We start from the raw sequence: 25,295 nt of genomic DNA, 5'->3' as shown, positions 1-25,295 counted from the left end.
TAGCATAGGACCACGAATACAGTCGGTACTCAATAAGTGTTTTGTAGGTGAATTAATGCCACAGTGACAAATGTTACAAAGGAGAGGCCCGTGGTGTCAGAGAACATTAAACAGCCCTGGCGGGGTTTAGAGGGGTCAACAAGGCAGGATCCCTGGAGGAGGTGACTTCCAGGTGGAGCCTGAGGTGAGTGAGAGGGGCCAGGTGGAGGGACAGCATGTGCCAAGTCCTGGAAGAGGCCCTTTGGCATGGGCAGGACGCGCGTGGATGTGGGGAGCGGGCGGCCGCGGGGCCTGGAGACAGCGCTCTGCCCCAGCTGGACCTCCCCGCCACCCTCCATGCTCGGATGGGGGGCGCCCAGTGCCCCCGGCAGGACCAGCAGCTGCCCACAGCGCCCAGTGCCTGCCCATGGCTGGGGCTTCCCGGGCGCCCCTCACCGCTGCTCAGGTCCTGCAGGAGCCTTGGTCGCGTGGCCGGAGGGACTCCCGAGAGGCCTGGGTGCCCTGGAGCAGAAGGGACGGCCCGGGACGGAGGGCGGGCGGGCAGCCCACTGAGCGGCTGCTGGTCGTGCTTGGAGGCCCCACCCGGACGGGGGACTCCGGGGTGGGGTGTGGGCTAGCCTCGGCCCCCTCAAGCAGAGAGGGCTCTCTGAATGTACGCAGCAGCCTTCGTGGGTCTGGGGGCTTCCGCGCGTGGGGAGGCGTGGTGATCAGTGCAGTGTTGCTCCGGGAGCCACACCCAGAGCCCAGGGGGCCACATATACAGTAAGAGGCCAATAAACACCTGCTCCCCTCAGGCCTCGTCTCCCTCCGCGTCCACACGTCCTAAAGAAAACTCCAGACTCAAAACATTTTACCCCTAAATGGCATGAGGCCACCCCCAGCCCCCTTTCCCTGATGTAGCCGCATCCTGGCCACCTCAGCCCGGCCCGGGCGACCGACCGACCTGCCCACACCCTCCCTGGAGGGCTCAGCAGCCCCTTGGCCTGCAGCTGCATCCTTCAGACCGTGGACCCCTTTGTGGTCCGGGACGGTACCGTCCGGCAGTGCTCCGACCTGCCCCTGTGTACGGGGGCAGTGCAGGGGTGAGGGCGGCCCCTGAGCCACCCCTCCCACAGATGCCCCAAGCACAGGGGCCGACCACAAGCCCTGAGGTGGGAACTGTACACAGAGAATGGGCAGAAAGCTGCTTCCTCCCTGCCCCTGCCCACAGATGGCCCTTTGCCACCCCCACCCCTGCCCCACGGCGACATCGGTAAAAGTTGAAACTCCTCCCCAGGTTCCTGTCTGTCCTTTCCAGGTGGGAAGAGCGGCCGAGCGTCCCCCGCAGCCCAGTCCCCCAGCCCCAGACTCGGGATGGGGAGGTTGGGGCAGAGGCCTGGAGATTGGGGGAGGGCCCAGGGTACTGTGGGTCTCACTTCCCGGATGCACACAGACGTGGGTTTTAATCCAGCCCTGCTAGGGTGGCCCTGGTCAAGTTGCTACCCGTCTCTGTGCCTCAGTTTCCTTGTCTAGAAAATCGAGTGACCCCAGACATTTCCCAGAACTGCCCACGGAGCCCCACCCTGGCCCTCAGGGCCCAGCCTTCTGTCTCCCAACTCCCAGCACAGGGATCAGTCATCAGGGAGGCTTCCCGGAGGAGGTGGCAAAGCCTGAGCCGACTGGATAGGAGTATAAGGAGAGGGCTGCCAGCCCCGGGCACAGCAAGCGCAAAGGCTCCGCGTAGGGACAAGAGCGCGGGGGAGGAGGCCCGCAGCGTGGGTGGAGTGCCCAAGGCAAGGAGAGCAGGGCCGGGAGGGGGTGGGGCCACGGAAATGAACTGGGGTGGGCCTAGAGGAGCAGTTGGAGGCTGGAAGAGGTAAGGGTCATTGGCCAGCTGTGGAGGGGGCGAGCGGTCGTGGCAAGGAGGCCATCCGGGCTCACAGGCGACGCACAGAATCGGAAGGCAGCTCTTGGTTGACTCTGCTGCCGCCTGGTGGCAGCTTGCGCGTTGGCGCAAGCGTGAGAACCCCTCTTCTCAGCTCTGCCGGCGGAGCCGACCACCGCAGGGGAGGGGTTTACAGCTTACAGCAGCCGTGCCAGGAGCCAACGTCGTGGCCCCATCCTGGGAAATGTATGCTGATGAGTGTCAGGAGGATGTCAGGAATTCCCCGAATTTCCCAGGAGCCCAAGGCAGGGAAGTGGTTTCCATAAAAAGCCCAGAGGGACCTTTAGTGCCCAGAGGGGGGGGTAAATGAGGCTTGTGGGAGGGAATGAAGCCCACTGATGGGAACACAGAGACCAGAAAGCCAGCCCCCCGCCCCCCCCCCCCCCCGCCTCGGTGTTTCCGTGGGCTCATGCCTGTGATGCTGGATCAGGAGAGGTCTGCGCGCCGCGAAGATCAGACCCCAGAAGGGGAGGCGGGGGGTGCTGGGGTGATTTGCTGGAGGTGGGCTGGGCTTGTGGCGATTCGGGGAACCACAGAACCACAGGGTGGAGGCCTCAGGGAGTGAGCGTCCTGGGAGGCCGGGGTCTGCGCCCGGTGGGGCCACTCCCCGTAGCTCACGGGTCCCCGGCTCCCGCGGTTGGGAAAGATGCTTAAGTCATGTTCCTACAGTGGCATAACTCAGACTGAGTACAATGCACGCCGCCCGCAAGCCTCGGAGCCGCCGCCACTCTGGTCTGGAATTAGAGCCTCCCCGGGCTGTGCCCCTCAAGGCGGTCACCACCCTGCCCTCCTGAAGGCGGTTAATGGTTAACAACCCTCTCTCTTTCTTATCTAAGGGCTTTATAAACCTTCATTCATTTAATCCTTGCAACAACCCGGAGACAGAGCCTAGTGTTCAAGCTATCGTTCTATAGGTGAGGACACTGAGGCACGGAGGGGTAGAGTCGGTGGCCTGGACTGGTGCAGTAGGCAAGCGGCCACACGAGGATATGAACCCAAAGTCAACACACTTGACCACCACGACACGGATGAACAGAGTATACAGTTGGTGCTCAATTGATGCAGCTTTGGTTAAATCTGCTGTCCCTGCCAGAGCCACTTCCTCCAAAGACATGGCTGCCTCCACTCTCCCCCATCCCCAGACCAGAAAGGGGTGCCTGCTAAGTGCTCTATGGCCACTTTAACAAAGCGGGTTGGGGGGACCCTGCCAGGAGGGGAGGGGGCAGGACTGGTTGGTGTGCATCAGACCAAGGGAGGGATAAAGGGCGGACATTGAGCACCTGCTGTGTGCCGGGCTCTGGGACAGCAGGGCCGGCGTCCTCCACCCTGGAGAGTATGGGATTCTCTGGCCACAGAGGAGGACCCCGGCCGTGGCCCCAGCCCTGGGCAGTCCCGGGGGCCCCGCCCGCCCGTCCTGCGGATGGATCCGTTGGCTCCCTCCCTTGAACCTGGTCCGAGCCAGGAGAACGTTGCTTCTTGCGACAGCAGGGCCTGCTGTAGCGGGAGCATCCCGGGGGAGGCAGGAAGTGCAACAGGGGTCATGGGGCTGGGGGCCAGGCCCTGGGGACCCCAGCTCCGTTGTTTGCTGAGTTCTGCTGCTGCTCCAGGCAGGAGCGCCCCACCTAAGAGGAGGTTAGGTCCAGCCCGCAGGCCTGGGCTGGAATCCAGCAGTGCCGCTCAGGGCGGGTAGGGGGCTCAGCCGGGCTCAGGGAGGTGGGCGTTGGGGCCCACTTCCCAGAACTTCTGCTGGCGGCCAGATGGCGACCAGGCCCCTGGCTGAGAGTTACAGCCAGGAAGCCTGGAGGGCCAAGCCCTCACCGGGAGGGGCTGCAGACCACCCTCCTGCTGGGAACCATGGGGCCTGGGGCTGAGCCCAGATCTCCCGGGGCGGGGCGCGCGGGGGGGGGGGGGGGGAGGTCACTGGACAGGAACTGATCAGGAAGGCCCTCACTCTCCTCATCTCAGACGGGGACCCAGCAGCCCGGCCGCCGCTGTGGAATGTCAGGACAGTGCACGGTGCCCTGGGTAAACTGAGGCACATGGGGACCACCCCCCCAGCCAAGGTCCTTCGGGACTAGGGTGCCAGCTTTAGTAAAAACACAGGATGCCTAGTTATATGTGAATGTCAAGTAAACAGTGACTAGCTGTAGAGAAGTGTGTCCTGTGCAATATTTGGGAGCTACTTATTCTAAAAAAAAAATTGTTTATCTGACCTTCCCATTGAATCATGCAGCCCTAGCGGAGACCGTGCTGGAGGCAACCTGGGCCCCTCGCGCACCTCCTCCCACCCTCCTCTTCCCATCACTCACCCCCCAGGGCAGGGGAGAGGAAGTGGGGACACCTGGCCCCACCGTGGGGCAACTGCAACGGCCTCCGGGCATGGGGTTATAAGAGGGGCAGATGGGCGCAGGGGGCAGAGACGCCAGAGCCCCGGCCCGGCCATGACTCCAAGCCGCAGCGCCTCCAGCCCTGCCCTCGCGCCCCTGCTGCTGGCCATGCTGCTGGGCGGTGAGTGGGGCCACGTGTCTGTCCGTCTGTCTGTCCCTCTCCGCGTGCCCTGGACCCTCACGGCCCCTCACCCTCGTGGGAAGGTGGCAGCCAGGACGAGGAGGCCCGTTTGCAGAGGAGGACCCGGGTTCTGAGTGGTGAGGCCGCCAAGGGAGCCCAGAGCCGGGGTTCGAACCAGAGGTCATGCTCTGGGGACCCCGAAGCCGTTAGGTCTCAGCCTAGCTGTGCTGGGTCAGGGTGTGGGGTGGTGGCAGGCCCCCTCTGCCCTCTGGGCCTCAGTTCCCTCCCCTGGGCCACAAGCCCGTGAGGAGCCCCAATCCCGCTGTGAGGTCCAGGGGGCACTGGCCCCCAGGCGGGGCTCCTCCATGGTGCTCACCGCCCCCCCCCACCCCGTGTCCTCAGGCCCGGCCCTGGCCTCGGAGATCGTGGGTGGCCGCGACGCCCGGCCCCACGCGTGGCCCTTCATGGTGTCCCTACAGCGGCGTGGAGGTCACTTCTGCGGTGCTACTCTCGTCGCCCCCAACTTCATCATGTCGGCTGCCCACTGCGTGGATGGTTTGTGAGTCACCCTGGCTCATGCCTGCCTTCCGGGGAGCCCCGTCTCCACGTCTGTGTAATGGGGAGAGTGAGGCCAGGAGCCCAAGGTCCTCCCAGGGGCCCGCCCCGCGCCCGCCCCGCGCCCGCATTAGCGCACCCTCCCCGCCAGGCCTCCCTGGGCTCTGGTGGGGCCCAGCTGAGCTCTGGGGGCTCCCTACCACCAGGACCACCTCCAATCACCTCCTGTCTCTCCCTTGCTGCAGGAACTTCCGGTCGGTGGTGGCCGTGCTGGGGGCACATGACCTGGGGCAGCGTGAGCCCACCAGGCAAACATTTGCCATCCAGCGGGTCTTTGAAAACGGCTTCAACCCCCAGATTCTGCTGAACGACATCGTGATCCTCCAGGTGTGGAGCTGGGCAGGGCAGGGTGGGGATGCCCAAGAGGGGACCCGGCAGGTGCAGAGGCCCAGGGGCAGGATGCCTGGGGAGGGGGCCAGAGACTGGGGGACACGGTGGGGGCCCCGGCCCTAAGCGGGTACGTGACCCTGTTGTACCTCAGTCTCCACCTCTGTAACAGGGGGAAATAAACCCCGCCTGGCAGGGCTGTTGAGAACTTAAATGAGATGATACGGGAAGCTCTGAGCCGTTGTCGATCCACAAACGGTTGTTATTTGTGTGACCGAGCACAGGGACATTTCCTGTCTTTGTGAAATGGGGCAAAATTCCCCACATTCAGCTGGCGTGAGACGTAAGGGTGAAACCCTCCCTTCCCCACTGCTTGCAAAGTTATGATTATTCTCTGGGAATGTTCTAGAACAAGGGTTTTATTGTCATTGCTGTTGCCCACGGTGTGTTTTATTGAGTACCCACTGTTTACTGCATTCAAGGCATGTCCAGAGATGCCCTGAGCCACTGTGGTTGCTCCCACTGTAGAGATGGGGAAACTGAGGCTCGGGGAGGAGAGGGTCATGGCCCACCACCCCCCGTGACGCTCTGACGCTCTGTCCTGCCCACCGCAGCTCAATGGGTCAGCCACCATCAACAGGAACGTGCAGGTGGCCAGGCTGCCTGCCCAGAATCAAGGTGTGGGCAGTGGGGTACCGTGCCTGGCCATGGGCTGGGGCCAGCTGGGCACGAACCGGCCACTACCCAGGATCCTGCAGGAGCTCAACGTGACCGTGGTGACCACCCTCTGCCGCCGAGCCAACGTGTGCACGCTGGTGCCCCGCCGGCAGGCCGGCATCTGCTTTGTGCGTACTGCCAGCCCCCCGAGGCCCTACCCCGCTCCCGCCTGGGCTGCAGCCAGAGCCCTGGAAGCCCAGCCTCCCAACCCTGTCTGTCTCCACAGGGGGACTCTGGCGGGCCCCTGGTCTGCAACGGGCTGGTCCAGGGCATTGACTCCTTCATCCGTGGAAGCTGCGGCTCTGGGTTCTACCCGGACGCCTTTGCTCCGGTCGCACAGTTCGCAGACTGGATCAACTCCATCATCCACCGTGGCCACGACCGCCCCTCCCTCCACCCGCGGGACCCGGCCAGCAGGACCGGCTAGCAAGGGGCCGCCCCTGGCCCGGCCCTGCCCGCACTGCATCCTTCGCGTCTCACACAATAAAAACCCTCTCTGTTTTGTACGCATGTGTCCAGGTGCCGGTGGTTGTGCAGCTGGGTATGGAACACAGTCAGCAAAGTGTCTGGGGTGTCTCACGAGCGTGTTGTCACCAAAGAGTGGCAAATCCAGGGCATTGGGGTAAGAAGGCCCTTCCCCACCCTCCACAAAAGGACGCCGGTTGCCATTTCGGGTTCCCAGCGAATGACATTAGTGTGCCGGTGGCGAGGGTACAGACTGGAGCCGCTGCTCACTGAGGGCCCCACGGCACAGGGCCTGCGCTGGGTCTTTGCTCCCGTTCACTCCGCTGGCCCTCTCTCCGGCCCTTGAGGCGGCTCCCATCGGCGCCCCATTTTGCAGATGAAGAAGTGGGAGTGCAGACAGGTGTGAAGCCGTGCTCAGGAGCCTAGGTTTGAGACCCAGATCTGTGACTTTGGGCACCTTGCTCTCTTGCCCTCCCTGCAGGAAGGAGGGAGGTGAGGGGTCCGGGCCCCAGAACGGCCTCGGCCTCGTGAACCACCCCCCCCCCACTCCTGCTGGGGGTCATCAGCCTGGGCTCTCCTGCAGGGTTTTCTCGCCTTTGGTGCTCCCTCTGCCTGCTGGGCTGCTCCCTGGCGGCTCCCCTCACCACACCTCCTCCCAGGTCCTGGCTGCTAAGAAGGTGTCTGCCCGCAATTGCCCTTTCAACGGAACACTAGACTATACCCTAGCGGTCTCTCCACGCCAACACAGCTTCTGGGGGTATTCAGGGTTATTTACTGAACCATCCTGTCTTGCTGAATCATTCCCAAATTTTGTTGCAATTCCCAACTCTTACATAATCTGGACTTCATACCCTAATGGGTTTTTGTTTGAAGTTCCTGATTTCAGTAGGAAACATGTTAGGATCTAACAAATCACACTGGTTATATTTTTTTCTATTCTTCTCTGCGTATGAAATAGTCCACAGTGAAGAGGAAAGAAGTAGAAGGGAACATATTGTGCAGTGTGTCCCCTGGAGTCCACCCCACACTTGTGGTCCCAGCACTGCCCCCACCGTGGGTTCATGAAATGTTGATCCATCATCCCCACCTTATAAAGGGCCATGTAACCCACCTTGTGCTCATCAGAACCTGACATCCCTTGCTCACAGTGATTGGTTTGGGAGGGAACATGCGCTCAAAGCTAAGCTAATCAGACACTGCCTTGAGAAGCTGGCTGGAAAGAAGGGGAATTCTGGGGAAGGGCCCACTGAGCCACTGGGCTGAGTCTGGGGCCTCTGGGCCCACCACAGGGGAGCCTGGTGAGGAGAAAAGTCACCAAGGAGGAGAGGAGAAACCAGAGACAGAGAAACCTGATATTGTTCAGGCCCCTGGATCAAGCCACACCTGAAGGGAGACCCTGAAATTTCCATTTAAATTTCCTTGTTGAAAACTCCACCGAGTTCAACTTGATTTTTCTTTTTCTTTTTAAAAAAGATTTTATTTATTTATTTGAGAGAGAGAGAGTCCGAGCAGAGGGAAGGGCAGAGGGAGAGGGAGAAGCAGACTCCCCACTGAGCAGGGAGCCCGACGCTGGGCTCGATCCCAGGACCCCGGGATCATGACCTGAGCCAAAGGGAGACGCTTCACCGACTGAGCCCCCCAGGCGCCCCTCAAGTTGGTTTTTCTGTCTTCCCAGCTCCCCCTACACACTACCTTTCTAATACTCTACTTGCTGGGGTATCAGGCCCCAGAGCCACGGAGGACAAGGACCTCAGGTGACCTTCTTCCCACCCCCACCCAACCTCTTCTCCTAGTTCGGGGAGGAAGAGAAGAAGGGAGGGGCAGAAAAATGACGAAGGTGGTTGTTTACAAGCTGTAGCCTCCAGGTCCTGTTGCAAAACTTTGGGGCTAGAAGGGCACTCTGGGGAGACTGACTGGGCTGGTGGGGGGGGCGGTGCCGAAGGGTAGGTCGTCCTCTTCTGCTTTCTGCCCATCCTGAGGGTGCTGCCCACACGAGGGCCAGTCCTGATCAGGCACCCCCAACTGCCTGTGTGGTCTTGGTGCGGAGCCGGGAGGGAGCTTAACCCCAGTGCTGAGGAGGGTGGAAGCGGGCAGGCAGGTGTCGCTGTCCCCAGCTGGACCGCGGCCCACCCAACAGACAGGACCGGCGAGGGAACCGCCCCCAGCCACGCTCGTACAAGTGCCCCCCAGGCTCCAGCCACAGCAGCAACATGGCCGGCCGCCTGGTGCATCTCGTGACTCTGGTCCTCCTAGGGGCAGCCGTATGTGGTGAGTGGGCCTAGGACGAGGGGACAGTGGGAGCCACCAGTCGGGGGGGCAGTCGCCAGACACCCGCCCCCCCCCCCCGCCCGGCTCCACTAGGTGGGCAGGAAGGGGGACACGTGCATGGAAGGCTCTGAAAGTCAAGGAATTTTCAGAACTTCCAATGTGAGACCTGAGCTTTCCCCACCGTGAGGATCCGCAGCTGCGCGGGGCAGGACCAGCGAAGCCAGCACTGGCGGGACCGCAGCCCCACTTGGCTCCCGTTTGCCTTGAAGCTGTTAGGCGCAGTGTACAGGCCCGGGATTTGCCCCAGACCCCACCATTCTGTCCGCCGGCTGTGCTCTCCGGCCCCTGCGCAGTTCGCCCCTCTGGCGGGTAGAATGCCAGGCCTGAGCGGGCTGCAGCGGCCAGGGTGCAGGAGGGAGGTGTGCGGGCTCGCCTCTGGTCAGCGCCGAAGCGCTCACGCCCACCTGCCCATCCCCAGCAGCGCAGCCTCGCGGGCGGATCCTGGGCGGCAGCGAGGCCGTGTCCCACGCGCGGCCCTACATGGCATCGGTGCAGGTGAACGGCAAGCACGTGTGCGGCGGCTTCCTGGTGTCCGAGCAGTGGGTGCTGAGCGCAGCGCACTGCCTGGAGGACGCGTGAGTGGCCTGGAGAGAGGCGGAGCAAAGAGCGCGGGAGGAGGTTTGGCTGGGGTGGGGACGTGGCTCTGATGTGGACCCCACTCCCAGGGCGGACGGGAAGGTGCAGGTGCTCCTGGGCGCACACTCCCTGTCGCAACCGGAGCCCTCCAAGCGCCTGTACGACGTGCTCCGCGCAGTGCCCCACCCAGACAGCCGGCCAGACACAATCGACCACGACCTCCTCCTGCTGAAGGTCAGCCAAGTCCGGCCGCAACCCCTCCGGCCGCACGCACCCCCACCCACCCCCGCCCTGACGCTCGCTTCCGCCCCATTCCGTAGCTGTCAGATAAGGCCGAGCTGGGTCCCGCCGTGCAGCCCCTGGCCTGGCAGCGCGAGGACCGCGACGTGGCGGCCGGCACGCTCTGCGACGTGGCCGGCTGGGGTGTGGTCACCCACGCGGGCCGCCGGCCAGACCGCCTGCAGTACCTGCCCCTGCGGGTGATCGACCGCGCCACCTGCAACCTGCGCACGTACCACGACGGCACCATCACTGAGCGCATGATGTGTGGGGAGAGCAACCGTCGGGACACCTGCAAGGTGCGCGGGGAGAGTGGGGCCGTCGAGGGGGCGGGGCGTGCGGCGAGGTGGGCCTGGGGGCGGGGCGGGACCGAGGTCCGGACTGGTGCGGGGGAGAGGGCGGGCTACGAGCGAAGAGAGCCCGGCGCGGGGTCGGGGGCGCGGCGCGCGGACGCAGCACTCACGGCCCGCCCCCACAGGGCGACTCCGGGGGCCCCCTGGTGTGCAGGGGCGTGGCCGAAGCCGTGGTCACTTCGGGCTCGCGCGTGTGCGGCAACCGCAAGAAGCCCGGCATCTACACGCGCGTGGCGAGCTACGCGGCCTGGATCGACGGTGTGCTGGCCGAGGGCGCGGCCGCCTGAGGAGGCCCCGGGGGGCGGCGGTCACCGGGGTCGAGCAATAAAAGTTCTGTCCAGCAAGCGCCCCGCCTGCACTGAGCACGCGCCGCCGGCCGCGGGGGGCCGCGACCCGACTCTTCCACCCGGGATGGGGTAGGGGCTCACGTCCCAGGTGCCCCTTCCGCTCCGGCGGACGTCCGGCCCTCCTCTGTCGGGTCTTCCCAAGCGGGGCGGGAGGGCCCACTGTGTGCGAGGCCCTGCTCTGCGCTGAGCTTTAGGTACACAGACCCTCTGAAGTCAGTCGTGTTCATGCGACCCATGTCCCACATCGGGAAACTGAGGCTCAGAGGCTTCGTGACTCTCCTGAGATCCGAGGAAGCTCCCGGCAAAGCCTGGATTCGACCCCAGAACTACAGCACCTGCGCTCGTGGTCATCGCCAGGTGCTCCGGGGTTCACGGAGCGAGTGAGGTGGATGGGTGTCCCAGAGCAGCCACACTGACTGGGCGCCCTGGGTCTCAGTTTACCATTCTGGACAACGACGAGGTCAGAGGGCAGAACCCAGGCCCTGAGGCCCTTTGCTTTCTCCCACCTGGATGAGGAGCCATTGAGACCCAGCACCTGCTAGGCCCCGGGTGTCAAGCTTGGCCCACAAAAAGGATTCATGACTTCCCTTTTGTTGAAAAGGAGACTGAGGGTCTGAGAGGTGAAGTCATGGGCCCCACTGGGGGTTGGGGAATTGGGACTGGAACCTGTGGCCAAGTTTTACTTTCCTACTACAGGGTGTTCACCTTGGAGTCATACGCTCATTCGTACACAAGCACTTACTGAGCACCTACTGTGTGCTCAGTCCTGGGCTGGGCACTGTGGACACAGACACCTGCTCATAGTAACAGTCCAAGACACCTCACGGCGTGGCGGCATGGGCTCCAGAATGAGGGGACCCGGACCCCATCTCTTGACGGGAATCACGTTCATGTCATAAGACCACAACTTAACCTTAAACCCGTGATGTGAGTGCAGAACAGGCCCATTGTTCTAAAACAAGTAACCAGCTTAAAAAGTAGGACTTGAGAGAGACAATGGCTAAAGAGGATGGGGCCCAGTGAGGGGTGTGGAGCGCCAAGCAGAAGCATGCAGGAGCCCTGAACCTCAACCACGCAGACGGCACAGCAGTGGGGGCTAGGCACCATCCGGGGGGAAGGACTCTGTGGAGCTCGCCTCCGGGGAGAAGAGCTCTCTTTTCTGCTCCCCAAAACTGTCCCCAACTCTGCCCTACATGTGAGGTAGACCAACAATTTGCACGTCTTCCTCCACTGGCTCACGGACGGCTCTGTCCATCAGCAGTGCCCACTCACCCAGGTACGCCTCGACCAGGGGAGGCTGCCCTCGGGGTGCCTGTGTCACTAAAGGGGGACCAGGCAGTGGTGACCAGCAGGGTGGGAGGCAAGGCAGGCGGCAGGAGCCTGCCAACTCAGTCAAGGGCCAGCTCCCACCTCCACGCCTGCCCCCAGCACGGGCCCACAAATGCCAAGTCCCCGCAGAAAGCGTCAGCTCCAACAGCGGGCCCTCCTGGGCAACACGGGCCCAGCCAGGTAATGGGGCTCACAGAGCTCCCACCCACCCTGGAAGCGCCCCCCCCCCCCAGCGCATGCACAGCATTTACCGCCTGGGGGCATCCACCTGGCCTGCCCTCCCTGAGCCTTCCAGCAGGAAAACAAGAGAACCAATTAGCGCTCCACAGGCAGGGCGCTCTGTCTGGAGGCCTGGGGTGCAGGACGTAATTGGGAAAAGTGCTTGTTGGCAGAAGGCGGAACCCCTGGGGGAACTAGGCCTGAGCTTCCAGAAACCCAGGGCCCTCGGTGTGCGGGGGCAGGGGGGGAGATGGTCGAGTGGGGAGGCAGGGAAAAAGGAGACAGACACATGCATCAACAGAAGCCCACCCACTGTGTCCAGCCCGCGACTCCCTGTAGGGACCGGTGATTAGCACACAGTAGGTGCTCCATAAATGTTGACAGCAAGACAGTGACACGTGGGCACAGGAGCCCAGAACTGGGGGACGGGGAGGGGCAGCACCCAGCACCGACATGACACCTGTGAGCCAGCAGGACGTTTATTGGGCCTGCTGAGGTCAGAACCACCCGGATGCATTGGCAGGAACAGGTGAGGAGACGGAAGCGGGTGTCCCGGCGGGTGTCACTGGCAGCACCCACACAGATGCCCGACAGCTCACAGGTTTGCGTGGCACATTCTAAAGAACGGAGGCCCGGGGCATCCCAGACCCTCGGAGCCAGGATCTGGGGCATCCAGAGGGGCCGCTGAGGTCTGGGTGTCCAGGGAGGGCGGCACATGTGCTGTGGTCCTGCCTGAGACCGTGAGATCCACAGGCCTGTCTCGGTCACCACCTGGCACAGGTGGACAGGTAGCTGGGTCCCTCCACCCTGGATCCACCATAAGGCTTCGAGGGAGAGAAAGCAGCCCCCACTGGGCCGTGGAGCACCAACGTGAGGCTTCAGGCCACGTCCTCCCCTGCCCCGTCCAGTGACAGGGCCCGGAAAGCCAACTTCCAGGACGCCTATTTCGCAAAGCACCTGATGAACATCTGGAGTGTGTGGAATGCTGTGTCACCAGCGAGAGCCCTGGTCAGGGGTAGCTGAGGGGCACCCGCCGCCACAGCCCCCCACACAGGCAGTTCTTAATCCAGCGCTGCTCCCACTGTTTGACAGCCGTCGTCTTATTGGGTGACCTGAGCATGGTGACACAGCCGCACCTGGGGGCAGAGCCAGGCAGGTGAGCCCTGGCTGGGGCTGTCCTTCCATCTGCCACTGGGCCTTGGCACATGCTGCTTCCCCCCCACAAGAGTGCTGTTCCCGGCACCCCCCCAATGCCGAGCTGGCTCCTCCACATCCTTCCACCCCAGCTCAGGCATCGCCCCCTCACCTCTGTGAGCCGATGAGGTGGGGTTGTGGGGTTTTTGAGTCCCGGCTCGGCTGCTCCCTAGCAGCAGTGACCCCAGGAGCCACAACCTGCATCCAGGGTTCTCTGGCAACAACTGGGGTCATATTTGCACAGGGCCCATGCTTCATTTCTGTATTGTTGGGCTCCTGAGCGTTCCCCCAGGGCAGCCACAGGCTGCGTGGTCACCTGTACCCAGACACCTGCTCACCGCCGGTGCCCGAGGGTGGGACACCTGGCAGCCCCGCATGGGAGGCACTCCCATGACCCGTGTCGATGGAGGGGGGTCCGAGGTGGGCAGCACTCACCTGGTGCAGGTCTTGCACTCCTCCGTGGGGTAGGCTCCCAGGTGCAGCCTCCGCAGGTGGTCGATCTTGGGCTGGCCCGGTGCCCTGGCGGACGAGAGAGAACATGAGTGGCTCAGGGGTCCATGCACACACCTGCACACATAGGCACAGACCTCCCTCTGACATGCACGCCCTCCACCTGCAGACACAGCAGCGCTGGAAGGCACAGGAGAACCCATGGGAGGGGACCTGGGGGCTGGGTGGGGCTGCAGCAGTATTAAATACATCTGAACTTTCCAGAACAATGAATTTAAAACCTCCTTGTGATCAGCCCCCTCTTAAAGTTTTTCCTGAAAGCCAAGCACAAATGAAAGCTTGGTATTTATCAGGCGGTCCCTCCCGTTATGAGACAAGAAAGATGCCAGAAGCTTGCGGAGCCCAATGCCCGAAGTATTTCACTCAAAGGGGGCCACATGGGGCTGTCTTCCTTTGGCTCATCTGCGTTTTCTGAAATTTACACCCAAAGTAACAGACACACGGCGAATTCACACGAGTCTGTCATGTGAGTGTCTGAAATGGAGAAGCACCTTGCGTGACCTCGAGTTGGTGCATCTTTCCTGCCTAAAGAGCAGGGACGAAACCCTGCCCCGCAGTGCTGCTGGGCAGTAAGGGCTGACCTGATGCGTTCCAACAGCAGCTGCCCATGGCGGGCTTCCGGAGGTCACCTCTCACCCCGAGAACACCCTGCCTAATGCTGTGGTTTGTCCACCCGGGGCCCGGGGCCACGCTGCAGCGTCTGCACTGCACTCTTCCACGGTGGGCCATGGGCTGCACAGGACATGCTTGAGCTCCACAGGGGCTGGGGCCTGAGTCAGACGCCGGCCACGCGACACTCCACACGGGGGGCAACAGACTGGAGGGACAGTGACGCACACGGATGCCCGGGTGCAGGCATGGAGAGGCGGCAGGGCCATCACCGGCTGAGCAAGGATGTCTCCCGGGGCCAGCGTCACGATCAAGGCCAGAGAGCAGTGGCTGGCCCGGTGCAGGCGGAAGCCATGCAGCAGAGGCGGGCACGCACCTGACGAGGCCGTCCAGCTGCAGGGTGCTGGCGCTGGTGGGCAGCGTGGGAGCCCTGCCGAAGTGCAGGCGCAGAGGCTGCTTGGGCTGCAGGCGGCTGACCAGGCCGTCGCTGACGGGCAGCCAGTCCAGGCTGGGGATGAGCAGCTGGCTGGGCAGCAGGCAACACTCATCCACAAGGGCCTCATCTGGCTCGCTCGTGGGGCCCTCGTCACGGCCTACAGGGAGGGGACCACGGGGATGCACTGCTGGCCGGGGAGCACCAGGCTCCCCGACTAACAAGCATGCAGTGAGCCCTGGGCTCCCTTCCTGGCATCAGGGGTCCAGCGACACGAGACAGCAGACGGTGCTGTCACTCCATGAGCATCTGTGCTGGGCGCTGGGGACCAAGACAGTCTGACCTGGGAGGCTGGTGCTTGGGGGCTGGGGGCGTCTCAGCCAGGACTTGTGTTGTGGTGGGGGGATGAGAGCTGGGGGCGGGGTCTTACAGCAGATCCAGAGCTTGGTGAGCAGGCGGAAGAGCAGGGACATGCTATCCTGGGTGTCTGAGGTGGCCGTGTACACAGGCAGGCAGCTGGGCTTCAGCAGGCCCCAGATGCGGATGACGACCATCAGCTCCCGCAGCGTGCCCAGCGAGGTGCCGTCCCGCAGGAAGCTGTGACCCGGCCGCAGTGGGGAGCCCTACAGGGAGAGGCACTCGGGCTGTACGCCTAAGTGTGTGCAGCATTCTGGGACCTCAGCGTGCAGGGAAACAGGCCAGGGCAGCCCCAGGCACTGGGCCACCGGCATTCTGGAAGCAGAGTCAGCGACTCCAGCAACCGGCCACCGTGCAGTGCCAGGAGGAGGAGGCGAAGCGGTTACCTCTGGCAGCCAACGCGTGGGGAAGGGGGAAGAGGGATTTCAAATCGTCCTGGGAGGAGCAGAGAATTTAAATCCAGGGCAGGAGATGCACTTGGCCACCCTCATGGCCTGGGGTTGGGGCGGGTGTGGGGCTGACCCCTGTGCACAAGCCCCCAGGGAAGGTGGGTGCACACAGCTCACTGCCCCTGAACTCTGGGAGGACCGGGCGGGGGCGCTGCGGCAGAGGGGGGCGGGGCGCTGCTACAGAGAGGGGCGGGGCGTCGCTGCAGAGGGGGGCGGGCCAAGACCCAGGGGGCGGGGGCTGTGCGGAGGGGGCTGGGACCGCCCAGGGGGGACCGCACCTGGTTGGGCAGGCTGGCCAGCAGGTAGAGCACGAAGTCCCCCACCCACTGCAAGAGCTGCTGCAGCGCCTGAAGTGTGTTCATGTCCAGGACGAACTCCTCCGTCTTGAGGTTGATCATGACCTTGTCGATGTCTGGGAGGGGACAGGCCATCAGGCACACCAGAGCCTCGCGGCTCATGCATGCACACGGGGGCGCCAGGCTCTGCGCCCCTGGTCCCACCGCCGGCACCCTGCAGCACCCACGGTGAGCCGGGCCCCGGACCTCGAAGAAGAGGGCCCTGGGTCAGAGCAGCCCGTCAGGACTCCGCTCCCCAGCCTGGTCCGGCTGACGCTGCCCTGTGGCTACCATCTGTCCCCAGCTCTGGGGCGAGCCCCCGTGAGGGCCCTTCCGGCGACCGCCCCCACCCCATGCCTGGCACGTGGTCAACACCCCACCCCTCAGGTGGGGCTTAGGATGACCGCTCGTGCAGGGTGTCGGGGGTTGGACCCACCGGCGTCGGTGATCTTGGTGCAGACCTCGGTCAGCCGGTCGCCGGGACTCTTGTCAGGTGTGTTGAGGAAGTGGGGACGCAGGAGGGACTTGAGCGTGGAGCTGACGGCCACAAGGAAGAGCTTGGCATGGTAGTCGCACACACGGGCCACCGTGCAGGGTGACAGCTTGCACAGCGAGGCCTTCATGGCCAGGATCCGGGTGGACAAGACCTGGGTGGGGGCAGGCGGTGGGAGCGGGTGGCCCACGGGCAGGGCCAGTCCCGCGGGGGGCCGGGAAGCAGCTTCCGCCAGAGAGCCCGTGGGGGCTGATTTCTCGCAGGAGAGGCCGAGGTTCGGAGCTCGCTAGTGGGGTAGGGGCAGCGAGCGCGGGCCTACCTGCTGCAGCGCGGCGTTCTGACGCGTGTACTCCTCGTGCAGCTTCTCCACCAGGCTCTGCACCATGCCAGGCTGCACGTGCAGCAGCGTGTCCCACCAGTCGTAGCCCGTCACCATGCAGTACTCCAGCAGGAAGAGCAGGTGCCGCAGGGCCAAGCTCACGTCCAGTGCGTGGCCCATGGACGGCGAGATGCGCAGCATGCTCAGCTGCCGGGGGGAAGCGCCAGGTGAGGGCCGAGCCGGCTGCGCCCTCGGGCACGGAGGAGAGTGCCGGGGGGACCTGGGCCCCGGCCCCATACCGACTGACCCCAGGAACCCAACGCTCCCCCCCTGGGCCTTGCAAATCCACTCGCGGGCCACAGGGTCTCCAGAAGCAGAACCCCTCCCGCAACGAGAGACCTGCTGGCCTGCCTGCCACATGGACACGCCAAGGACAGGGCCAACAGTAAGCGGATTTAGGCAGGAAGCACAAAAAAAAGGGACTCACAGAAGCTGACTTCATGAGGGGTCTGCAATGGAAGGTGGGGGGGCTGGGTGAGCATGCACAGCGCACCCATGTGCCAGGCCAAGGTACCCCGGGAAAATGTTTACTAAGCACCTAGGAGGCCCTGGTGCCACAGGAGGCTTAAGTACGTCACCACGGTGAAGAGCAACCATCCTCACGGTTCCTGCTTGCTGAGCACCTACTGTGCGCCCCAGACCACAGCAGACCCTTCTCTGGGACCCCAGGGGGTCAGAAGAACCCCACCACACAGATGAGGAATCTTGGCCTGTCCAGCAGCAGGGACAGGAGTGGGGGTCCCGGGGCCCACCCCCCACTCTTCCCTGAGGCCCAGAGCTTCGAAGCTCACCTTCCCGTGGTTGTCGATGCCGACCAGGGCCAGCGAGGTCCAGGAGAGCTGCATGGCCTTGAAGTGGACAGCAGGGCCGGTGGTCCGTGGGCGCTTGATGGCTGGCTCGTCAGCGGAGCGCGGGGCCGCGGAGCTGTAGAAGACGGCCATGCTCTGCAGTGACAGCCGGTGCACAATGTGGACGCTGCCGTCGTGAAAGGCCAGGGCCAGCCCTGCAGGTGGGAGTGCAGGCAGCTGAGCCATGCGGAGCGCTGGGGACACCCGCTGGCAGCTAGGGCAGGAAGGGGCTGCCCAGGGCAGAGGGGGCAGTACCGAGGCCGGGGTAGAACTGGGTGTCGCTGGCCACCTTCAGGTCAGTGTTGGTGAGCGAGATGGGCAGCTTAGGCAGTGCCACAGCAGACACGCGGTCCAGGTCGTTGGTGGCGGACAGGATCCGCCATTTCAGAATCATGGGCTGTTTGTCACCGACTGCAAACGGGGGTGGGGGGTGGGCGGGAAAACGGAAGAGGATGAGACACGGAGCAGGGCGGATCCCCGCAGAGGACGCCAGGCACGCCACCCTGGCCCCCCATCTGGCCCCGCACTGGGGACCCTGCCCCAGCATGGCCACTCAGAGCACTCCACGGCCCAGCCAGCCGTAGGGCTCACGGTGGGCCAGGGACAAGAGCTGGACCAGCACAATCCCGCCCTGGGACTTCACGGGACCACGAGGCTGGGGCTGGTGGCGGCAGCCCGGACCCCGCCACCACACACACCCTTGAGCCCCGGCCAGCCTGCGTCAGGTTTTCTTGTGATATAAGTGGTCCTGGGGCGGGGGGGGGGGGGGGCAGCTCTGCCTGCCTTATGAGCTGGACGGTCAAGGCGCCACAGATCGGCCCCCCTGCACCCACACCCTTGGTGATAAAAGCCCCCCAACAACTGGCGGACTGGTTTCTGTGAATCCAGGCTTGGCCAGTAGGTGCTGGCAAACGTGACATAGGCAGAGACTCCCACGGTGCTCATGCGCTGGGACACGCCGGGGCAGGCCTGCAGGGCTACGTGTGCCATGGGGGGAGACAAGATGCCCAGCCGACAGTCAGCAGCCTGAGCGCCTGGCAGCTGACAGCAGACCCACAAACCAGGCCAAGCAGCAGAGGCAGCCCCTCCCAGCATGGCGTGGAGCTGTGGTTTTGAGCTACTGAGTCTGGGGCTGGTCTGTCTGCTCTTCCCTGCCACCCCTCCACCTTAGAGCTCTGCCCTGAATGGCTTGTCACAGCTTATAAACTTGCTCTGAGCCCAGGGAGGGAGTCCCAGCAAGCCCTGCCCCCAGGGGAAACTGAGGCCCAGGGAGCAGACTGCCTAAGGCCAGAGGATAATTCAGTACCCAACAGGGACAACAGAGCTGTAACGGTAACCACGGTGGACGTCCAACCAGCAGGCCAAGCCACCTGCACCTGAACGGGGCACAAACACTAGGTCGTGGCTGTGGCCAGGCTGGCCCTGGGGCTAGTCACCCTCTGCTCGGGGGCAGGGGGCCGTGCACACCTGTGGCCCTGCCTGCCACACGCGGTCACGCCGGCCGCCGCCGACAAGCTGAGGACTCGGGGTCTGGGGAAAGGGCAGCTGTGACCGTCTCCACGTTAATCACTCTGCCCCACAGCGTGCAGCTTATGTAACCGCCCCGTGGGGGCAGGGGCCGCGGGGGCCTCTTGACACAGCTTCAGTAGCAGGTCTCGAGTACCACCCCCTCCCCCCCAGGGCACAGCCAGCCACTCCAGGCTCCATTAGCACTCGTCAGCAGAGGCCAGCTCTCATCTACTTGGAAATCATCTGTGTGTGTGAGCCCCAGGGGTGTGAAAACCCAGAGGCTTTTCTGACTTCTCAGTCACTTCAGGCTGGGCTAGCACATCCCAGGGTCCGTCAGGGAGAGGGGGTGCGCCTTGGGGGGGTGGGGGGGAGGTCAGTGCCATCTGGAGCCACTGCGGGTTCCACGTGGGTGCGGGGACAGGGGAGGGGGAGGTGAGCTAGTGCGTATGTTCTGCACCAACTCAGGCACGCCCTCTAGGCCTCAGTTTCCTCACCACAGACCAGACTTTTTGGAGGATTCTGTGGTTTTTAGGATTAACTGGCCTCTGTGGCCCAGGGGGCTGTGTGTACCCCCAGCCCTGCTGCAATGCGTATTTGTGCCCCCGTTTGCTCAGCCACTCTAGCTCCTGGCCTCTGCCCCAGGACCTTTGCACTGCTGTTCCCTCAAGCAGGCACATGCTCCCCACAGGAGGCGTCAGAGTGAGGCAGTCAGGCTACCCGCCTGTGGGACGACTGGTGGACCTCATGTCTCTGAGCCTCAGGGCAGAGGGCTCTCCAGGATGGGAATGAAGCAGCTGCACGGCAGGTAGGAAGCAGGTGGAGTGGGCCGGCACTGGGTAGCTGTTCAGAGCAGTTCCCGCACTCTGCAATGGAAGCCCAGTGCCCCCAGGAGCGGGGGGACTCACCCACAGGTGAGATCTGCTGGAAAACATTGTTCACAGGAAGCCCCTCCTTCCGCAGGGACCAGCACTCCACGATGCTGCTTGTCTGGCTGGATGCACACAGGAGCACCTGGGGACGGCAGCAGCTGGTCAGGAGGGCAGGACTGGAACGGCAGATGTCGCGCCGGTGGCCGTCCCCCAGTGGAAAGCAGGGGGCAGCCGAGGAAACCATCAGGGCTTCACAAAATTGGAGTCCTTACTGATGTGTGGTTACACTGGAGCCCTGAGTGACCACTGACCAACGGCCACAAAGATGTCCCCAGAGAGGACTCCATCCCGACTTCCAGGACCTGTAGGCTTTGGGGCCCAGAGTCCTCACGAGGGGGAGGCAGAGGATGGGAGTCCCAGAGATGGGCAGACCCCGTGCTGCCAGTGGTGAGGATGCGGGGGGGGCCCGCGGGCCAGGAAAAGGCCGCAGCCCGGTCTCCCAGGCGCCCCGGGGGGACCAGCCCTGCCCACGCTGGGGTTTTAGCCCCGTGAGGCCCGCATCAGACTCCTGACCCCATCTCGAGATGAGAAACGTGTGGAGTTCTGCTGCTGCAGCTGGGGGGCGGGCACCCCCCAGGCAGGAGCTCACCTGCTCCGACATGTCACGGGCCAGGAACTTGAGGTGGGTGATGGCGGGGAACTTGTCCTTGCGGTTGAGGTCAGTGGTGCAGCGCATGAAGAGCGAGGGCAGGATCTCAGTGTCGATGCGGCACTTCTCACTGACCACGCTAACGCACACCTTGTAGAACTGCACGGGGGAGGCACTGCTGCCGTCCGCGGTGGCCACCACGATGTTGCCACCGCCAGTGAAGGCGATGTCAGCCAGGGCCACACGGCCGCGCAGCCGGCACAGACTCTCCGTTGACGTTAGCACCTGCCCGCTGGGCTTGAGCAGGGACACGGTGACCAGGCCACTGACCGTCACTGCGATCCAGCCCTCCATAGGCTTGCCGCCAAACAGCGTGAGCGACGGTGAGAATTTGACGCGGGAGAACTTCTCACCGAAGCTGGAGGCACCTGACTATGGGGGGAGAAGGGAACAAGGGGTCTGTTTACTGCCAATGTCAGCCCCAGCTGAGGGCATCCTGACCAGGCTTTAGGGGTTTGCCCTTTGTGATCTGACAATCCCCCCTCTGGGGGCACAGAAAGACGAGTTCTGGGATATAACTGAATCAAACAGTGGGTTGGATTTTGAGAACCAACCATCAGTGGTTCCCTGAGGATGCCAGCCACCAGTTAAACAGGAGGTTCACTAAGGACAATAGCCATCAGTTAAATGGAAGGTTTGCTGAGGACAGAGGCCATCAGTTAAATGGAAGGCCCGCTAAGGACAGCAGCCATCAGTTAAATGGAAGGTTCGCTGAGGACAGCGGCCATCAGTTAAATAGGTGGCTCACTGAAGACACAGATGATGACAGCTTAATTGCAAGCATGAGTTGGGCCCAGGACTAGAAAAACCAAAGGATGCTGGTGGTGGGAGAGGAGGAGCAGGTGAACGACCAGGTGAACAAGCAGGGTGAATGATCTCACCTACTGCACCTGCTTGCTCAGGCAGGACACCCACCTTTTCCACGTGCAGGGCCAGCTTCACACCATTGTGCAGCCAGGACAGGGCCACGATGGGGTCCCCTTCCACCAGGCTGCCCACGTGGCTCTCCCAGCTGTTGGCCAGGTGGTCTGCCATGCTCCAGCACTTGATCTGCCCATCAGCATCAGCCGACAGGAGCCGGGAGCCTGTGGGGGGCAAACCCTCACCGTGGGCGGGGGCAGCTACTGGTAGTACATCCAGGGCCCGGGAGGAGCAGGCCTCAGGGCAGTGGAGCAGGGGAGTGGCACAAGGCGTGCTCCTAAAACAAGTGTGCATGTGGGGAATGTGAAGAGCCATGGCCACAAAGCCACAGGTTGAGGCTTCCAGTCCCAGCTGTGTATTCTGGGGACGTGACCAGGAAGGGAGAGCACATTGCCTTGAGATTCAGGATCAAGGATGAACATCACTGTCTCCCTCAGCCATGCAGGACCACCCGCCCCTGGCCTGTCCTCACCTGACTGGTCCCACTCGAGGCAGGTGATGGCCTCGCTGTGTTCTGAGTTGACGGAGTGCACATCCCAGGGGTGCTCTGTATCCAGGATATGGATCATGCGGGTGAGGTCTGCAGAAGACAGCACATGTTCAGCACAGTCACCAGAACAACCCTGAAGCTTCCGACAACCCCAGGAGGGCTCAGGGAGGGATCCAGAGAACATCCCACCCACAGGGACGGCAGAGGGCTGCTCTGCTGTTGACCCATGTAGACAGCCCCAGTGCTAACAAGGAGACCAAAGCAGGCCTGTGACCTCGCCACAAGCATGGTCATGTTTTTATTTTATTTTATTTTTTTTTAAAGATTTTATTTATTTATTTGAGAGAGAGAGAATGAGAGATAGAGAGCACGAGAGGGAAGAGGGTCAGAGGGAGAAGCAGACTCCCCGCTGAGCAGGGGGCCCGATGTGGGACTCGATCCCGGGACTCCAGGATCATGACCTGAGCCGAAGGCAGTCGCTTAACCAACTGAGTCACCCAGGTGCCCGCATGGTCATGTTTTTAGAAGAGATGTAGAAGGGTGCCTGGGTGACTCAGTTGGTTAAGCGACTGCCTTCGGCTCAGGTCATGATCCTGGAGTCCCGGGATCGAGTCCCACATCGGGCCCCCTGCTCAGCGGGGAGTCTGCTTCTCCCTCTGACCCTCTTCCCTCTCGTGCTCTCTATCTCTCATTCTCTCTCTCTCAAATAAATAAATAAAATCTTTAAAAAAAAAAAAAAGAAGAGATGTAGAAAAAACTGGAAGAAAATGATCCCCCAAATGTTAACGGTGGGCATCACTCCATGGTTTTTTAGTCCTTACGCTAAATTTCTCTGCTTTTCTAATTTTCTCCAACAAGCACACATTGTTTAAACAACAGACAGAAAATAGGTCCCAGCAGAGTAACTTCGAGGCTTCCCGAAACAAGATAATAACACGTATGGTCTGGAAAACTGCGCATCAAGTCTCCAAGCCCTAGGGGACCACACATCCCTTGCCCCGTTCCATCCCAAAGGGGTGATTCCAGGGTCTTCCCCCCTACCCTACCCCAGTACCAGGTATAGGAGAGCAGTGCATTTGCCCTTTGCACACCTGTGAGGTTAGGGTCCTCACCACCCCCAACTGCAGATGAGAAAACCCTGAGAGGGGCCACATGAGTGAGGGGTGACTCCCAGGCAGGCCTGGAGACCCAGTTCCCCAATGGGGACACCAGGGGAGGGGGCTGGGCTGGGGGGCAAGGAGGCACACCTTGGTCATCATTTCGAAGGTCCGTGGTGAAGGCAATGAGGTTGCGGCAGGACCAAGCACAGGCCAGGGGCACTGACGGACAGTGGGTACTCTTGGGCCATCTCTCCCACTCACAGACGTAAGCCAGATCCATTGTGCCCGCATGCCGCAGGTCACACACCGAGGATGAGGATGGTTAGCAGCTCCTGAGGGAGGGGGTTGACAGGACGTTCTCTGAGTGCCCGCAGGGTGCCGGCTTACCACAGGGAATGCAACGAACCCAATCCCTGCCCTTGGGTCTCGTGTGTTGTGTAAGGGAAGCTGCATTTTAAACATGGAGGGAGGGGCGCCTGGGTGGCTCAGTCAGTTAAGCATCTGCCTTCAGCTGGGGTCATGATCTCAGGGTCCTGGAATCAAGCCCGGTGTCGGGCTCCCTTATCAGCAGGGAGTCGGCTTCTCCCTCACCCTCTGCCTCTGCCCCTGACTCAAGCTCTTTAGCTCTCTCTCAAATAAATACATAAAGTCTTTTAAAAAATAAAATAAATAAATAAACACGGAGGGACAGGGAGGCCTAATCAGGAAGACAACACGCCAGTGTCGTTGTGAGGGAGCAAGGCATGCAGATATCCGGGGGAGGTTCACTGCAGGTGGAGGGAAACACCTGTGCAAAGACCCAGAGGACGGATGACCCCTCGGGTGTTGGAGGAGTGGCCAAGCGGCCCATGTGGCTGGAGCAGATGAGCGAAGGGAAAGGGGGCAAGGTGGGGGCAGGAGGTGACAGGGGCAAGGCCTGCAGGGCCCTAGAGGTTTCCACCCTAGTGGGAGGGGGGCCCCCAGAGGGCTGTGAGCTACCCACATTTGAACAGGACCCCTCTGGCGGTCTGGAGTGCACGGCCAGGGATGGGGTGAAGGTGAATGCACTGGTCCAAGAAAGCAATGATGAGGGCAGTGGGCAGTGTGCGCAGAGGTCGGGCCCCGGGTCTGTCCTGGAGGAAGAGCCCACAGATAGGCAAGAGCGCAAGAGCGCGAGGACACCGCCTCCGGGGGAGGCAGAGCTGGGACTTAAAGAAGGCTAACGAGAGTAATGGTGGCGAGCCTCTCCTCGCCGTTCGCTACGTGCCAGCGTCGATTATAGGTTACTTTCCTTTCTTTCGCAGGAGTCCAACGAGATTACAGGCGCGATCAGCCCCATTTTTCTCAATCACTACCCCCAGGTCCCCCTCCTTCTCCAAGCCCTGACCCGGAACACCAAGGCCCCGCCCACAAGCCCCAGCGAGTCCTTAAGTCCCGCCCCCAAAGCCTCCATCCCCAAGCCCATCCCCTACAATCTTTTTCGGATCGCCCCTCGAGCCCCCAGGCCCGGCCTAAACTCTCAGACTCCATCCCAGAGACCCCAGGCCCTTCGCCTGCCAGGCTCTACCGCCGTGCACAGGGCCCTCCCGGTCCCACCGCCAAATCCCCCATCACCCTTGAGCCCCGCCCCCCAGGCCCCGCCCGACCTCCCCCGGCTCTCCGCTTCCGACCCCCGGTTCGCCCCCGGCTTCACACAAGTTTCCGCCACAAGCCCCAGACCCCGCCCGCCCCCGGCCGTGTGCCCAGCACCCTCTGTCCCCCGAGGCCCGCCCTCTGACCCCGCAGGCCCCGCCCCCGGCCCGCTCGCCCCGCCTTCTCCGGGCTGCGTTCCCCCCGACCGCGGGCGCCGACCGGAGGCTGGCCGACCTCTCCGGCCCCCGCCGCCCCGCGCTCACCGAGCCGGCCCAGGCGCCAAGCCGAGCAGGCAGCCGCTGCCTGCACTCGCCCTAGCTCCCCGGCTCCGGCACCGCCATCTTCCCCGGGATCAACGAGCTGCCCGCGCAGCGCGGCCGCTTCCCAGAGACTTCTGGGAAGGCGGCGGCTCAGCCCCGCTTCCGGCGTATT

The 25,295-nt window shown here is 62.9% G+C and overlaps 3 protein-coding genes across 5 annotated transcripts; 2 read left to right on the top strand and 1 right to left on the bottom strand.

Moving 5' to 3' along the window:
* The first annotated feature begins 4,353 nt into the window (after positions 1 to 4,353).
* On the top strand, positions 4,354 to 6,597 carry LOC114226239 (neutrophil elastase-like). The gene is made up of 5 exons (XM_028126201.2): positions 4,354 to 4,432; positions 4,835 to 4,991; positions 5,233 to 5,374; positions 5,989 to 6,219; positions 6,318 to 6,597. The coding sequence occupies exons 1-5, from the start codon at positions 4,366 to 4,368 to the stop codon at positions 6,516 to 6,518; spliced, it is 798 nt and encodes a 265-aa protein (XP_027982002.1). The 5' UTR covers positions 4,354 to 4,365; the 3' UTR covers positions 6,519 to 6,597.
* Positions 6,598 to 8,481: 1,884 nt separating this feature from the next.
* On the top strand, positions 8,482 to 10,436 carry CFD (complement factor D). 2 transcript variants are annotated; one of them, XM_028126408.2, is made up of 5 exons: positions 8,482 to 8,824; positions 9,306 to 9,459; positions 9,550 to 9,694; positions 9,781 to 10,038; positions 10,218 to 10,436. In XM_028126408.2, exons 1-5 carry the CDS (start codon positions 8,767 to 8,769, stop codon positions 10,377 to 10,379), a joined length of 777 nt encoding a protein of 258 aa, XP_027982209.1. In that variant the 5' UTR covers positions 8,482 to 8,766; the 3' UTR covers positions 10,380 to 10,436. The 2 variants fall into 2 exon arrangements, with proteins under 2 accessions (XP_027982209.1, XP_027982208.1); XM_028126407.2 differs by having other exon boundaries at positions 8,483 to 8,824; positions 9,303 to 9,459.
* Positions 10,437 to 12,450: 2,014 nt separating this feature from the next.
* MED16 (mediator complex subunit 16) lies at positions 12,451 to 25,269 on the bottom strand. 2 transcript variants are annotated; one of them, XM_028126327.2, is made up of 16 exons: positions 25,127 to 25,269; positions 24,235 to 24,364; positions 23,400 to 23,584; positions 22,135 to 22,242; positions 21,657 to 21,826; positions 20,682 to 21,113; positions 20,069 to 20,174; positions 17,910 to 18,065; positions 17,598 to 17,809; positions 16,747 to 16,953; positions 16,371 to 16,581; positions 15,878 to 16,011; positions 15,164 to 15,356; positions 14,677 to 14,893; positions 13,617 to 13,700; positions 12,451 to 13,123 (listed from the first exon to the last, which is right to left on the bottom strand). In XM_028126327.2, exons 3-16 carry the CDS (start codon positions 23,530 to 23,532, stop codon positions 12,997 to 12,999), a joined length of 2,490 nt encoding a protein of 829 aa, XP_027982128.1. In that variant the 5' UTR covers positions 23,533 to 23,584; positions 24,235 to 24,364; positions 25,127 to 25,269; the 3' UTR covers positions 12,451 to 12,996. The 2 variants fall into 2 exon arrangements, with proteins under 2 accessions (XP_027982128.1, XP_027982127.1); XM_028126326.2 differs by lacking the exon at positions 24,235 to 24,364.
* Positions 25,270 to 25,295: the final 26 nt, after the last annotated feature.

Source organism: Eumetopias jubatus, unplaced genomic scaffold (genome assembly GCF_037043125.1).
Source record: "Eumetopias jubatus isolate StellerSeaLion01/CBP00866 unplaced genomic scaffold, mEumJub1_p1.0 scaffold_1, whole genome shotgun sequence".
In the NCBI taxonomy this organism is placed as follows: Eukaryota; Metazoa; Chordata; class Mammalia; order Carnivora; family Otariidae; genus Eumetopias; species Eumetopias jubatus.
This window is presented reverse-complemented; position numbering and strand designations above follow the sequence as displayed.

Excerpts from the sequence above, each read along its gene's own strand:
- LOC114226239 (XM_028126201.2), top strand. The coding sequence starts at position 4,366 with ATGACTCCAAGCCGCAGCGCCTCCAGCCCTGCCCTCGCGCCCCTGCTG. Across the intron at positions 5,375-5,988 it reads ACGACATCGTGATCCTCCAG|CTCAATGGGTCAGCCACCAT; the intron begins GTGTGGAGCTGG and ends TGCCCACCGCAG. Across the intron at positions 6,220-6,317 it reads GGCAGGCCGGCATCTGCTTT|GGGGACTCTGGCGGGCCCCT; the intron begins GTGCGTACTGCC and ends CTGTCTCCACAG.
- CFD (XM_028126407.2), top strand. The coding sequence starts at position 8,767 with ATGGCCGGCCGCCTGGTGCATCTCGTGACTCTGGTCCTCCTAGGGGCA. Across the intron at positions 8,825-9,302 it reads CCTAGGGGCAGCCGTATGTG|CAGCGCAGCCTCGCGGGCGG; the intron begins GTGAGTGGGCCT and ends GCCCATCCCCAG. Across the intron at positions 9,460-9,549 it reads GCGCACTGCCTGGAGGACGC|GGCGGACGGGAAGGTGCAGG; the intron begins GTGAGTGGCCTG and ends CCCCACTCCCAG.
- MED16 (XM_028126327.2), bottom strand. The coding sequence starts at position 23,532 with ATGGATCTGGCTTACGTCTGTGAGTGGGAGAGATGGCCCAAGAGTACC. Across the intron at positions 15,357-15,877 it reads TGGCCAGCCTGCCCAACCAG|GGCTCCCCACTGCGGCCGGG; the intron begins GTGCGGTCCCCC and ends CTCTCCCTGTAG. Across the intron at positions 14,894-15,163 it reads CACCAAGCTCTGGATCTGCT|GCCGTGACGAGGGCCCCACG; the intron begins GTAAGACCCCGC and ends CCCTCCCTGTAG.